The sequence below is a fragment of the Salmo trutta genome, chromosome 15, assembly GCF_901001165.1.
Source record: "Salmo trutta chromosome 15, fSalTru1.1, whole genome shotgun sequence".
Lineage (NCBI taxonomy): Eukaryota > Metazoa > Chordata > Actinopteri > Salmoniformes > Salmonidae > Salmo > Salmo trutta.
The window spans coordinates 40,577,419-40,589,394 of NC_042971.1; the positions used below are offsets into that span (position 1 = coordinate 40,577,419).

At 42.5% G+C, this 11,976-nt stretch overlaps 1 protein-coding gene across 2 annotated transcripts; it reads right to left on the reverse strand.

Moving 5' to 3' along the window:
• Window positions 1–4,140: 4,140 nt before the first annotated feature.
• Window positions 4,141–9,301, reverse strand: LOC115149043 (glutaminyl-peptide cyclotransferase-like). 2 transcript variants are annotated; one of them, XM_029691514.1, is made up of 8 exons: window positions 9,177–9,301; window positions 8,649–8,962; window positions 8,157–8,303; window positions 7,698–8,000; window positions 7,072–7,233; window positions 6,875–6,974; window positions 6,348–6,464; window positions 4,141–6,021 (listed from the first exon to the last, which is right to left on the reverse strand). In XM_029691514.1, exons 2-8 carry the CDS (start codon window positions 8,880–8,882, stop codon window positions 5,876–5,878), a joined length of 1,209 nt encoding a protein of 402 aa, XP_029547374.1. In that variant the 5' UTR covers window positions 8,883–8,962; window positions 9,177–9,301; the 3' UTR covers window positions 4,141–5,875. The 2 variants fall into 2 exon arrangements, with proteins under 2 accessions (XP_029547374.1, XP_029547373.1); XM_029691513.1 differs by having other exon boundaries at window positions 9,160–9,301.
• Window positions 9,302–11,976: the final 2,675 nt, after the last annotated feature.

An 11,976-nucleotide genomic window follows, 5' to 3' on the forward strand; every position in this document is an offset into this window, starting at 1 on the left:
GAGTTACACATGGGATAAACAAACGTACAGTCAATAACACAATAGAAAATCTGTATACAGTGTGTGCAAATTAAGTAAGGAGGTAAGGCAATAAATAGGCCATAGTGGTGAAGTAATTACAATTGTGCAATTAACACTGGAGTGATAGATGTGCAGATGAGGATGTGCAAGTAGAAATACTGGTGTGCAAAAGAGCAAAAAAAACAAATATGGGGATGAGGTAGGTAGTAGGTTGGATGGGCTATTTACAGATGGGCTGTGTATAGCTACACCGATCGGTAAGCTGCTCTGACAGCCGACGCTTGAAGTTAGTGAGGGTGATAGTCTCCAACTTCAGTGATTTTTGCAATTCGTTCCAGTCATTGGCAGCAGAGAACTGGAAGGAAAAGCGGCCAAAGTAGGTGTTGGCTTTGGGGATGACCAGTGAAATATACCTGCTGGAGCGCTTGCTACGGGTGGGTGTTGCTATGGTAACCAGTGAGCTGAGATAAGGCGGAGCTTTACCTAGCAAAAAAAAATAGTATTCAGACCCTTTACTCAGTACTATGTTGAAGCACCTTTGGCAGTGATTACAGCCTCAAGTCTTCTTGGGTATGACGCTACAAGCTTGGCATACCTGTACTTGGGGAGTTTCCCTCATTCTTCTCTGCAGATCCTCTCAAGTTCAGTCAGGTTGGATGGGAAGCGTTGCTGCACAGCTATTTTCAGGTCTCTCCAGAGATGTTCGATCGGGTTCAAGTTCGGGCTCTGGCTGGGCCACTCAAGGACATTCAGAGACTTGTCCCGAAGCCACTCCTTTGTTGTCTTGGCTGTGTGCTTAGGGTCATTGTCCTGTTGGAAGGTAAACCTTCGCCCCAGTCCGACGTCCTGAGCGCTCTGGAGCAGGTTTTCATCGAGGATCTCTTTGCTCCATTCATGTTTCCCTCGATCCTGACTAGTCTCCCAGTCCCTGCCGCTGAAAAACATCTCCACAACATGGTGCTGCCACCACCATTCTTCTTTGCAGGGATGGTGCCAGGTTTCCTCCAGATGTGACACTTGGCATTCAGGCTAAAGAGTTCAATCTTGTTTTCATCAGACCAGAGAATCTTGTTTTTCATGGTCTGACAGTCCTTCAGGAGAATTTTGGCAGACTCCAAGCAGGCTGTTATGTGCCTTTCATGGAGGAGTGGCTTCAGTCTGGCCACTCTACCAAAAAGGCCTGATTGGTGGAGTGCTGCAGAGATGGCTGACACAATCCTGTCTCGGGGGTCTACGGACAATTCCTTCGACTTCCTTCGAATTCCTTCGATGATGGCTTGGTTTTTGCTCTGACATGCACTGTCAACTGTGGGACCTTATATAGACAGGTGTGTGCCTTTCCAAATCATGTCCAATCAATTGAATTTATTACAGGTGGACTCCAATGAAGTTGTAGAAACATCTCAAGGATGATCAATGGAAACAGGATGCACCTGAGCTCAATGTCAAGTCTCATAGCAAAGGGTCTGAATACTTATGTAAATAAGGTTAATGTTTTTTAAACATTTCCAAAAATTTCGAAAAACCTGTTTTCGATTTTTCTTTATGGGGTATTGTATGTAGATTGATGAGGGAAATGAATTTAATACATTTTTGAATAAGGCTGTAACGTAACAAAAGGTGGAAAAGGGAAGGGGTTTGAATACTTTCCGAATTAACTGTATGTACATATCAACCTCAATTACCTCGTACCCCTTGTACAGGGTTGGTTCCAGGCATAAGCGACATAAGCAGTCGCTTAGGGCCCCCCAGCTGCTAGGGGACCCTAAGGAACTCAGTCAGGGTCTAAACTTACTATTTAGACTAGAGTAAGAATAGTAGAATACACCAGGTGCGATTTTGAAATTTGGTTGTGCATCAGCAGTTTTTCTCGTTATATCAGCCATGTCAGCTAACAACTTATAGATTGTTAGTTAGTCTAGCCAGTTATCTAAACTGGCTAGACTAATATCGACCGACACGCAGGGCAAGTGCCCAGGGGCCCTGACCTCCAGGGGGCCCCCATTCATTTTGTAAGTCATTCTCACTAAGATATCATATTAACATAAGTCCTTACAAAATGTGTAGAATTGCAGGAAATCAGCTTTAAAACTGCAAAAATGTCTCTCCACCCGATGGCAAAATGAGTACCATTGCAGGAAAACATACATTTCTCTCCACCGTCAAGAGCGGGGCCACAATAATGTTTTATCGTGAGGTGGAGGGCCCCCCAACCTCATTTTGCTTAGGGTCCCCAAATGTCTTGAACCGGGTTGCGCTTGTATATAGCCAAGTTATCTATTATTACTTTTATTATAATGTGTTTTACTTTTCTATTACTTCTCCCACAGAAAACTTGCTTTAAAACTACATTATTTTCTCTACGCCCCATGGCAAAATGTGTAGAACTGCAGAAAATTAACTATAAAACATACAATTCTCTCCACCGTCAAGAGAGGGGGCCACTATGTTTTACCTTGAGGTGGAGGGCCGCGCTTGTATATAGCCAAGTTATCTTTCATCATTGTGTATCTATTATTACTTTTATAATGTGTTTTACTTTTCTATTACTTCTCCCCAAAAATATCTCTATGCATTGTTGTGAAGGGCCCCTAACTAAACATTTCAATATTAGTCCACACCTGTTGTTTATAAAGCATGTGAGGAATAACATTTGATGACAGCCCATGAACCTTATTATCCCTGACGATTAATAAAGTGTGGACAGTACAGCAACTGTATTATATCAGTGAGTCACATCAATAAAATCTGACAACTTCTAGCTTGCGCGCTTTCTGACTGACCTATATGAACAACAAAGAGGAAAACTTTACAACACATTTTACATATAGACTGATACCGAAACACCACAATATGGGTTAAAGTCAATTAGCTAGATAGCTAGCGTAGCTTTACAGGGGTAGCTAGAACTGCTAGCTAGCCAGCCAGCCAGCTAACCTACCTTGACAGTCAGTATCAACTTCGAAAATAGCTTCGCTTGTCTTTGACAAAGAAGTGCGTCTCATATCAACTCTGAACCTTTCATTAATAACCTACTTAGCTACAATTTAAACAGCCCGATGAGAATATTGCTAACACACACTACCACAGATGAGAATAATGAGCCAGACTGTTTACCAGATGTGTAAATCTGAAGCATCCGGTTGGCGTTACCACTCACCACCAAATATGGTGATCAGAGCAAGCCCAGTGGCTGGCAGTTGGAGAATATGGAGCTCAAAACAATTTTCTGTTCCCAAAACTATAATCTGTTAAGAACAGAGTGGACTACGTTTTGTAGACTTTACACTTTGCCAAAGCTTCTAAAAAGGTGCGTTGTTTAGGAGTGCAAGGGCAAATTGAGTTATTGCACATGCGCACTTCACAGAAGCGTTCTAACGGAAATATGCAAATACATGCTAGAACCCGCCAATAGGATCTCGCTAGCTCGTGCTTGGCTCGGCCCACTATGATTAATTTGCTTCTGTTGGAAACGAGTCTGTGGTCTATCTTGGGTTAGCTAAAAAAAAATCTACTAGCCACTAGCTAACAGTACGACCTTAATTCGATTTGAGCTGACAGCAACATTGAGAAGTAATACCCAAAGCAATAGCACCGTGGTCTTTGGCTTTCGTAACATGAACATAACATGCGTTATCATTAAAGTGTATTGGTCACATGCACAGGATACCGGATGTAAATGGTATAGTGAAATGCTTACCTGCAAGCTCTCAGAAACAGTGCAATACACATTTATACAAACAAATACACAGTAAGTGATAATGTTTGTAAATATTTACACATAATAATAATATACAGACCTAACTATGAAATTTGCTAAAGTGAGTAGGGACGTGGTAGAGTAGCTCAGACAAATAGTAGCAGTAAGGGTGGGTGAGAGTGCAAATAGTCTCTTTAAGATACAGGTGTGAAAAGAGCAAGTGCAAATAGTCTAGTGCAGGTGGACTGCTTAGGGTTAGCTGTTCAACAGTCTTATGGCCTGGAGAAAGAAGCTGTCCTGGGACCGACGAGACCTGATGCTCCGGTACCGCCTGCTGGAAGGTAGCAGCTCAGATGTTGGGGGGAAATTAACGTTTCAACAATTTTTTCCTATATGAAATAAAACAAATCAAACAAGTTCATATATTTTTTTATTTAAGAAAATATTCTCAGAGGAATTCTATGCAAGCTATCATTCATTTCACATCTGTTTTTTATACCCTACAATGAAAGTATGAGGCAATGTCAGATATTAGTGCAATACAAGGATTGAGGTACATTACAAACTGCGTATTTTGGGTCCTGGATGCTGATTGGCTAAAACAGTATTTCAGCCTTGTATATCAGACAATATACCACGGGTATGACGCAAAAATACTTATTTACTGTTCTATTTATATTGGTAACCAGTTTACAATAGCAATAAGGCACCTCTGTGGTTTGTGGTATATGTCCAACATACCACACCCTCTCAGCCCTTATTGCTTAAGTATAGCATCAATCAATCTTTCACATAGGCGATTAGATGACTCCAGTTGGAGCCTGGGTGCCTGCTTGTTGTGCATAAACAACTGAGTGTTAACAGACATTCTACTTAGCAAGTACCACTTCTTCTTGACTCAGCTCACATGAGGCTCGTACCCAGGACCTCTGCCTTGCTAACACACGTGACTGCCTTCCTGAAGCATCTTACCAGTCGACACCACGTGAAAAGCTAGCTACACACTGGTGCAAGTAGGGACACTTCAGGCTGAGGAGTAAGTTTCACACATCCCCATGTGCTACATTAGCAGAAACAGACTGGAACCCAGGCTATGTAACAAAACAGTGGCAGTTTCAGCATCCATTCACACAGTATAATAATGTTGGAACTGAGTATGCTGTAACAAGTATTGCGCATTAAATAGTTTCTCATTATGCATTATTACATTCTGCTGGCTGACACCTCATGTCAAGGCCATTGTTATGCTACAATAGTGGATGCATACAGTATGCAATAGATAATACTTTTCAATTAGTTATTATCACTTTTGCCCAGTTAACTGGTAGATGCAACTCTTTCAGTATACAAGTGATATGTAAAGCATTGGCACAGAACCTAGTATTGATTTTAGATGAATATCTCTAAATATCTTAATGCTCAATATACAAAGTCATACCAATACATTTGATTCATCTTCATCCTAATACATAATACATACATTTCAACAAACAGAGTTCTTGGGTGTATGTAATATTGGAAACTTTTACTTTGTATAACTTGTATTAGCTACATGCACAATTATATTCCATATAATCTGGCACTTGTCAAAGCACATATTTATTGCTATATTATTACTGGGCTGGACTATAAATTATTTTTTGGGTGAACAAATATGTACAGTAATGTCTGTATATCACCTCTTTATTTCGCCTTTTAAACTGTTTTTTTATCCCTCACTGGGAAGCACTATATACTCTAATGTTCACAACCTTATTTACTGAACATATTGAAAAAAGGCACATTATCAAGTTTAGCCATGTGTTTTTGCATAAATCTGAGACCCACATCGATTATGGGAATTAGAGCGACGGTATGTAAAAGGCCTCTATAATCACAATCCTAATTTCAACAGTTTTCTAGTTTGGCTCCAGAATGGATAAAGAAAAAACAATAAGAATAGTGTATAGAATGTGGGATTATAGGTGATGTGGAAAAATTGCCTGGTGTGATAGGACTTTGGAAATGTATGATGTGGGGATGTGATACTAAGTAATCAAGTAATTAACTGTAAGTGGGAGAGTGGCTGGTATTATAAAACAAGGGTGGGTGATTGTGGCATAAAATCGAACTGATCCATGTGTATGATAAATAATAATGGGGGAAAAATGTCAGTCAGAGTCCTATGTATTCAGCAAGGAACACCACTAGCACCTTGGTGAGATTCTCGATAGTCTGAGAATGGATGTGTTCCATTGTGTCCTCCAGAGTGTGCATAAAGGAGGGGAAGGGCGTTGTGATCATGTGTAGTACTGGAACCCCTGTAGGCATAGAGCAGAGTGGGTGGGAATGGCAGAGAGATAGGGGAGGAGAGAAGAAAAATGAGATAGGGTAGAGTGTAGAGGACAGATAGGGTAGACAGAGTTTGATAGAGCGAGAGAGAAAACAGGCAGATGGTACATTAAGTTCTACAGGGATAAAACTAAAGAGAAGGAGGGAACCAATCTCTGTAGATACAGTACAGTCATAAGGCCGTAGTCTAATCAGCTGTGTAGGTATTCAAGGTGTACTGTTAAACATCCATTCTTGTTAGTCAGTAAATGTGCTCTCTAACCATCTGTCTATCTATGTGGGTGTGCTCTCTCACCCTGCTGGAGGAAGGGCACATGGTCGTCCTCCACAGGGCCCAGGTTTAAGTCCTTCCTAAAGTAGCTCACCTCTCTGGGGTGGGAGGACAGCAGACCCAGCTTATGGAGCCTCCTCTCTGGCAGACAGGCCATGGTCAAGGCCAATGATGAAGAACAGGAGGAATAAGCAGAGAGGACACAGAACATTTAGGGAGGAAAAACAGCTCACTCCAGGTGTCTTATTACTGTGCCTGAGTGAAATTAAAGTCAGATCAGCACTGGAGAGCCTGGTCCTGTATCAGCATGAGTCAGTCATCCACCTGCCAAACTCTCTTTGCCTTGCTCCCTGGCTCTTTCTGTCATTCTAGTGTACCTCTGCCTCCTTCCCTCTACTTCACAATCTCCATTTCAACATGTTTTTGCCCCATTATGATTACAGTGAGCAATCAATGTGATAACAATTCATTAATTTATCTGGCAATACAGGCAATTTTTGTGATACTGTATGTGGAGTAAAAATGTTGAGAAGTGGGGTGGGGGGCCTTACCTGCATATACGAGCTCATCAAACCAGCGTACAGTGTTGTCAAAGTGGTTGACAAACATAGGGTCAGGTGCACCAATCAGATCCAACAGAACAAACAGGTCCTGCCAGTAAAAGTCAGCAAATCAACACACAGAACACATTGCATACTACATATGGCTTGGCAAGGGAACATTGTAACATACACTAAAAGAGCCTCACCAAAGCATTTAACAGGGTGGTATGTTCGGCTCCGGGGGGGTGAGGGGTGCGGGACATTTGGTCAGCAAGGTAACGTGAGCCATACAGAGAGTCGGAGGGGCTCGGCTGCTCAAACGCCTCATTACCATCAAAGAAGACCAACTGCACTGTCACCTGTGACTTCTACCAGAGAAGAAAAACAGACAGAGAGAAGAAATGTACAGGGGATGGAGTGGTAGATCTTCTTGTAATATAACTACCATTCAATATCCTTTAAAATGCATTGCTTCTGCTGCCAACATGGGAGATGACAGGTGAGTGTTAATGATGTCTGAGCTCCAACCCATCAATGTCTGCTCAGGTTAAATTGAAAATAAATGTATAAATAATTAATGTGTAAGCATGGGTAAAACTCCAGATCTATAAATAGTCTGACATCTCGGGAGAGTGACAAACTCTTCAGAGTGTAGTCCACCCACACACGAAAGCACATCCTTTCATCTGTTTTCCTACACTTTCTGCAAATCCAACATTTTATTTTCCCCATGCAACCGAGAACTTAAAAGGATCTGTGAAGTCATCACTTTCATCCTTGCCCTCTAAAGCATACCTTTGCCCTACAGTAGCAGAGCAGACACAGTATTTACCTGTTGTTTTAGCACTTTCAGGTGAACGTCCAGTGCAGTCACCAGCTCCAGTATCATGGCACAGGGGACAGCCGCGTCGCTGGCCCCTAGGAACCTCCTGAGAGGACCGTCAGGGGTTTGGGAAGCTGGGGGCATGGCCTTGGAGTCGTAGTGGCAGGCCAGCAGCAGACGACGTGGGGCCGAGGGGTCCAGGACTGCTAGCAGGTTGGAGAAGGTGATTAGTCCCTTTGGGGTAGCAGAGTTGAAGGAGTCGACCTCCAACGACCAACCCGCTGACAGGAACTCTAGATGGCTGTAGATGTGCTGTGGCAATCACAGAAAAAAAGTGTGATTTTAATTTCAGTAAACAAAATGTTAATTGTTAGAATAACATGTAAAACAGACATTAAGAGATACCAGTTCAGACATTACAGACGTTCTACCCTGATGTCTCTTGCAGGAGTCAATAAAGTTCCTAACCTCACGCACCCTACGGCTGCCCCTGGTACCTGGCAGTCTCTCTACCAGGATGGGCCTCAGGAGAGAGTACCAAAGCCTCCCCGAATTTACCTGGCCCACCAGACGTTTGATCTGGGCCACAGTGGACCTACGGGGGTTATGGGTCAACTGCAGAAGGGGAGGACAGCAGGAGAGAGGAGGCAGTTGCAGTATTTCTTTCACATATGCATTTTGAAAACTGTCTGTTACCTTGCAGAAAATATTCTTTATTATTGAGCAATCAAATATCTGACTTGAGGTTAACTTTCTGCCATCAGTGAAATGTATCAATATAGATGCTATTATAGCATCTATAGTAGAACAGGCAGGGTTAAGTATTCCTGCTAACTGGGGTATGTACGCTGTAGCAAGATAGCATCACCTAAAAAAGTATGCTACTCCTTTCGGCTTGGTGCAATATTGGAAAACTGGAGGCTACAATATACAATAAACAATACAGTATTTATCACCTACCTTGTCTCTTATTAGGTCTGGCACACGAAATTGTATGTTATCGTCCATATGAATACTGTCATTATCATCGCTTGTATCATTACTCGACAAATAAAATCCAAGTGTCAGAGCCATAGCCAGCATCCCGCATAGACATACGAGAAGCATCCGAACTCGGGACATCCGGAGCCGGTTGCAGCGTCCCAGTAGCAGCTCGGTGCCAGTAGCAGATCGGTGCCTCCGGATGGTTCTCATGACTTGAAGTACGGATAGATTCACACAACAGTACAGTCTGGTACAGAGCCTTTCTCAACTATTTGCGTAATGATTCCAGGCTGGCGTATGGGAATGGAGAAGAACGCGCATGTTAAATATCACAAAAAAACAATACGACACCTTCCATGACTGATTATGTAATTAATGAGGCCACTGGCTGCTGAGACTCGAGCCCATGTATGACATCTATTATTTCATTTAACACAATCTCAACAGGATAGGCTAACATTCAACAAGAACATAGAGGATAATTTACCTGAATGGAACACTTACGCAGTCATGTTGGAACATATATGCAGGCGGATCTATTAAATTAAATCTACCAACGTCCACACTAGTCGAATATTGATTCCGCCATATCATTCGTTATGGCCTCATTTTTGCACCCCGAAGTTCCGTGTCTGCCGTTGGTGCAAAAACAAGGTACTGTGGTGGCTAGTTAGTGTATTCACGCAAACACGTTCAGACCGGTACCTGCTGCGAAAATTGCCGTGCGCGAAAAGGTTTAGGTTTACAATCGATGGAGAAAAAAACACTGGAAAAGTGGCGTAGTGTTTTTGGAATACATTCTGAAATGACAACAGGCTAGATTTAAACAAATACAATAATCCCACATTAGCCCCCAAATTATATCTTTATATGTGTATTGTTTTATCAATATCTGTATAATTGTACATTGTTGAATAAATGATTGAACCAAACAACTGATTGGTTAATCAAGTAGGCCACATTTCCACATGGTAATGTTCAAATCCAATATATTTCTTAAAAATCTTAGAACGTTCAATGTACTCGCTAGGATAGGTCTGTGTCTAGCCTCGTGCAAAGGGATTGGTATTTTTTTATTGCCATTGAGGTGACATGACTTGGACTAGCTGGCTAGAGTAAAATGATTTGATACATTTTTTATTTATTTTATTTCACCTTTATTTAACCAGGTAGGCAAGTTGAGAACAAGTTCTCATTTACAATTGTGACCTGGCCAAGATAAAGCAAGCAGTTTGACACATACAACAACACAGAGTTACACATGGTGTAAAACAAACATACAGTCGCCCGAGAATTTAACCCTGTGGCACCCCCATAGAGACTGTCAGAGGCTCGGACAACAGGCCCTCCGATTTGACACACTGAACTCTATCAGAGAAGTAGTTGGTGAACCAGGCGAGGCAATCATTTGAGAAACCAAGGCTGTTGAGTCTGCCGATGAGGATGTGGTGATTGACAGAGTCGAAAGCCTTGGCCAGGTCAATGAATACGGCTGCCCAGTATTGTTTCTTATCGATGGTGGTTAAGATATCGTTTAGGACCTTGAGCGTGGCTGAGGTGCACCCATGACCAGCTCGGAAACCAGATTGCATAGCGGAGAAGGTGCGGTGGGATTCGAAATGGTCGAAAGATAGGCACAATTTCCTTCACTGCTAAACTTCTGCTTGGTAAGTGATTGGCCGTAAATTAACACTAACAATTAAGTCCACAGATATTGATATTTTTATTTAGTAGCTAATAATTGTAATTTATATTTCGCTTGCTTATCTCTGCTCGTCCGCTCACTATCAAAAAATTTGTACTCAGCTAATGTTAGCTGGCGACCTGGCTAGCTAGCTAGCTATATCGATTTTGCTATAGAATTAACGTTAGCTCAAACGTAGATACGTTAAGATATTTTTGTTAAAGCAGCTGAGGAAGAGGCGAAGCATATAAAAGTAAAAATAATATTTGGTTAAAGGCGTGAATTTACAACCAGTAACGTTAGCTAGACTGAGAGATGGCAAACTTCAGCTAGCTAGCAAGCTAACGTTACTTTGTATGGGACTGTGAATGGTAATCGTGCATATTTGACGCCCCCTGTGGAAGATTTGAGCAATGGCACCAGGACCCGCAGGCAGGGATGAGACTCGCTGGAAAAGTTAGTTTTAGCTTCTAAAATGGCCTGTTGCATGTCACTGTCAAAAAATAATTAGAAACGAGGCTTGAATGAGATCATGAGCATTATTTACTGTAGCTAAAAAATGAGTAACTTATCTTACGGTAAGGATCAGCTGGACTGGAGCACATGCTGGAGTAACAGTCTGAAAGAGATTGCTGGCCTCCTGCCCATATCTGAGCCTAGGAATGGCCGAAGACTCACCAAGGTTTATGCACTGACGTTATTGATTTATTTGTATTCATGGATTCTCTGTACCAGTCTTTGTGTTCGTTTATATAGACAGTATGTGGGTGCATGTCTTTGCCTGAATTCAGTACAGTTACATTATGTGGGTGGGTGTTTCTGTGTGTGATGTCTCTCCTCTAATCTATCTTCACAAGGAGACTCTGGTCCACATGCTGCGCTATTTTGACTTTCTTCAGAGTAGGATCCAGACCCTGCAGTGCCGCTTGACCCCACAATGCATCCCCAAGCAGGAACCCAACACAGGTACCACCCCACCCAAGCATCAAGACAAGTACAGACTATGTGCTTGAGTCTCATATCAATGCATTTACACTGTATGTGTGTGCATGCACAGGGTCTGAGAGTGAAGAGAACACCCCCTCTGAGCCCTGTACTCCCCCTCACAATCTAAAGGCCAAACGCAAGTATTTCTACAGTCGTTCCCGCAAGAGACCTGCCCCCAGCTCAGGTACCAGCCCCACACCTCTCCCCCAACTCCCCATGACATTATGTTCAACACAGTTAAAGACTATTGTGAAGTGACGAGAGTAGTTCTGTTAATTACATCAAATATGATTACAAACTCTAGTTTTGTGTGTAATAACATCACACTAACCAGGATGTTGCTTTTCTGTTTGCTTTACTCAGATGTTTAAGGCAGAGCTTCAGATGAAAAGAAGGAGATTGTACAAAGCTGTAGCCAATGGAAAAATAGTTGACCCAGAGGAGAAGGGTGTGTCTGTCCCCATGTGGGGAGTGCATTCTGATTGGTCAGAGCTCCAGTCTAGTGATAGCCATAGGGCGTGGCCTGTGTATGACAGCGACTCCCAGCCGAGTTCCCTGGATTCAGGCTTCAGTCTCAATCAGCTGCTTCCCTTGAGCACGCTTCTGGAGGGGGAGTTAGACTGGAGGGTCCTC

Excerpts from the sequence above, each read along its gene's own strand:
- LOC115149043 (XM_029691514.1), bottom strand. The coding sequence starts at position 8,882 with ATGAGAACCATCCGGAGGCACCGATCTGCTACTGGCACCGAGCTGCTA. Across the intron at positions 8,001-8,156 it reads GCAGCCGTAGGGTGCGTGAG|CACATCTACAGCCATCTAGA; the intron begins GTTAGGAACTTT and ends TGATTGCCACAG. Across the intron at positions 6,465-6,874 it reads TGATGAGCTCGTATATGCAG|AGAGGAGGCTCCATAAGCTG; the intron begins GTAAGGCCCCCC and ends CCTGTCTGCCAG.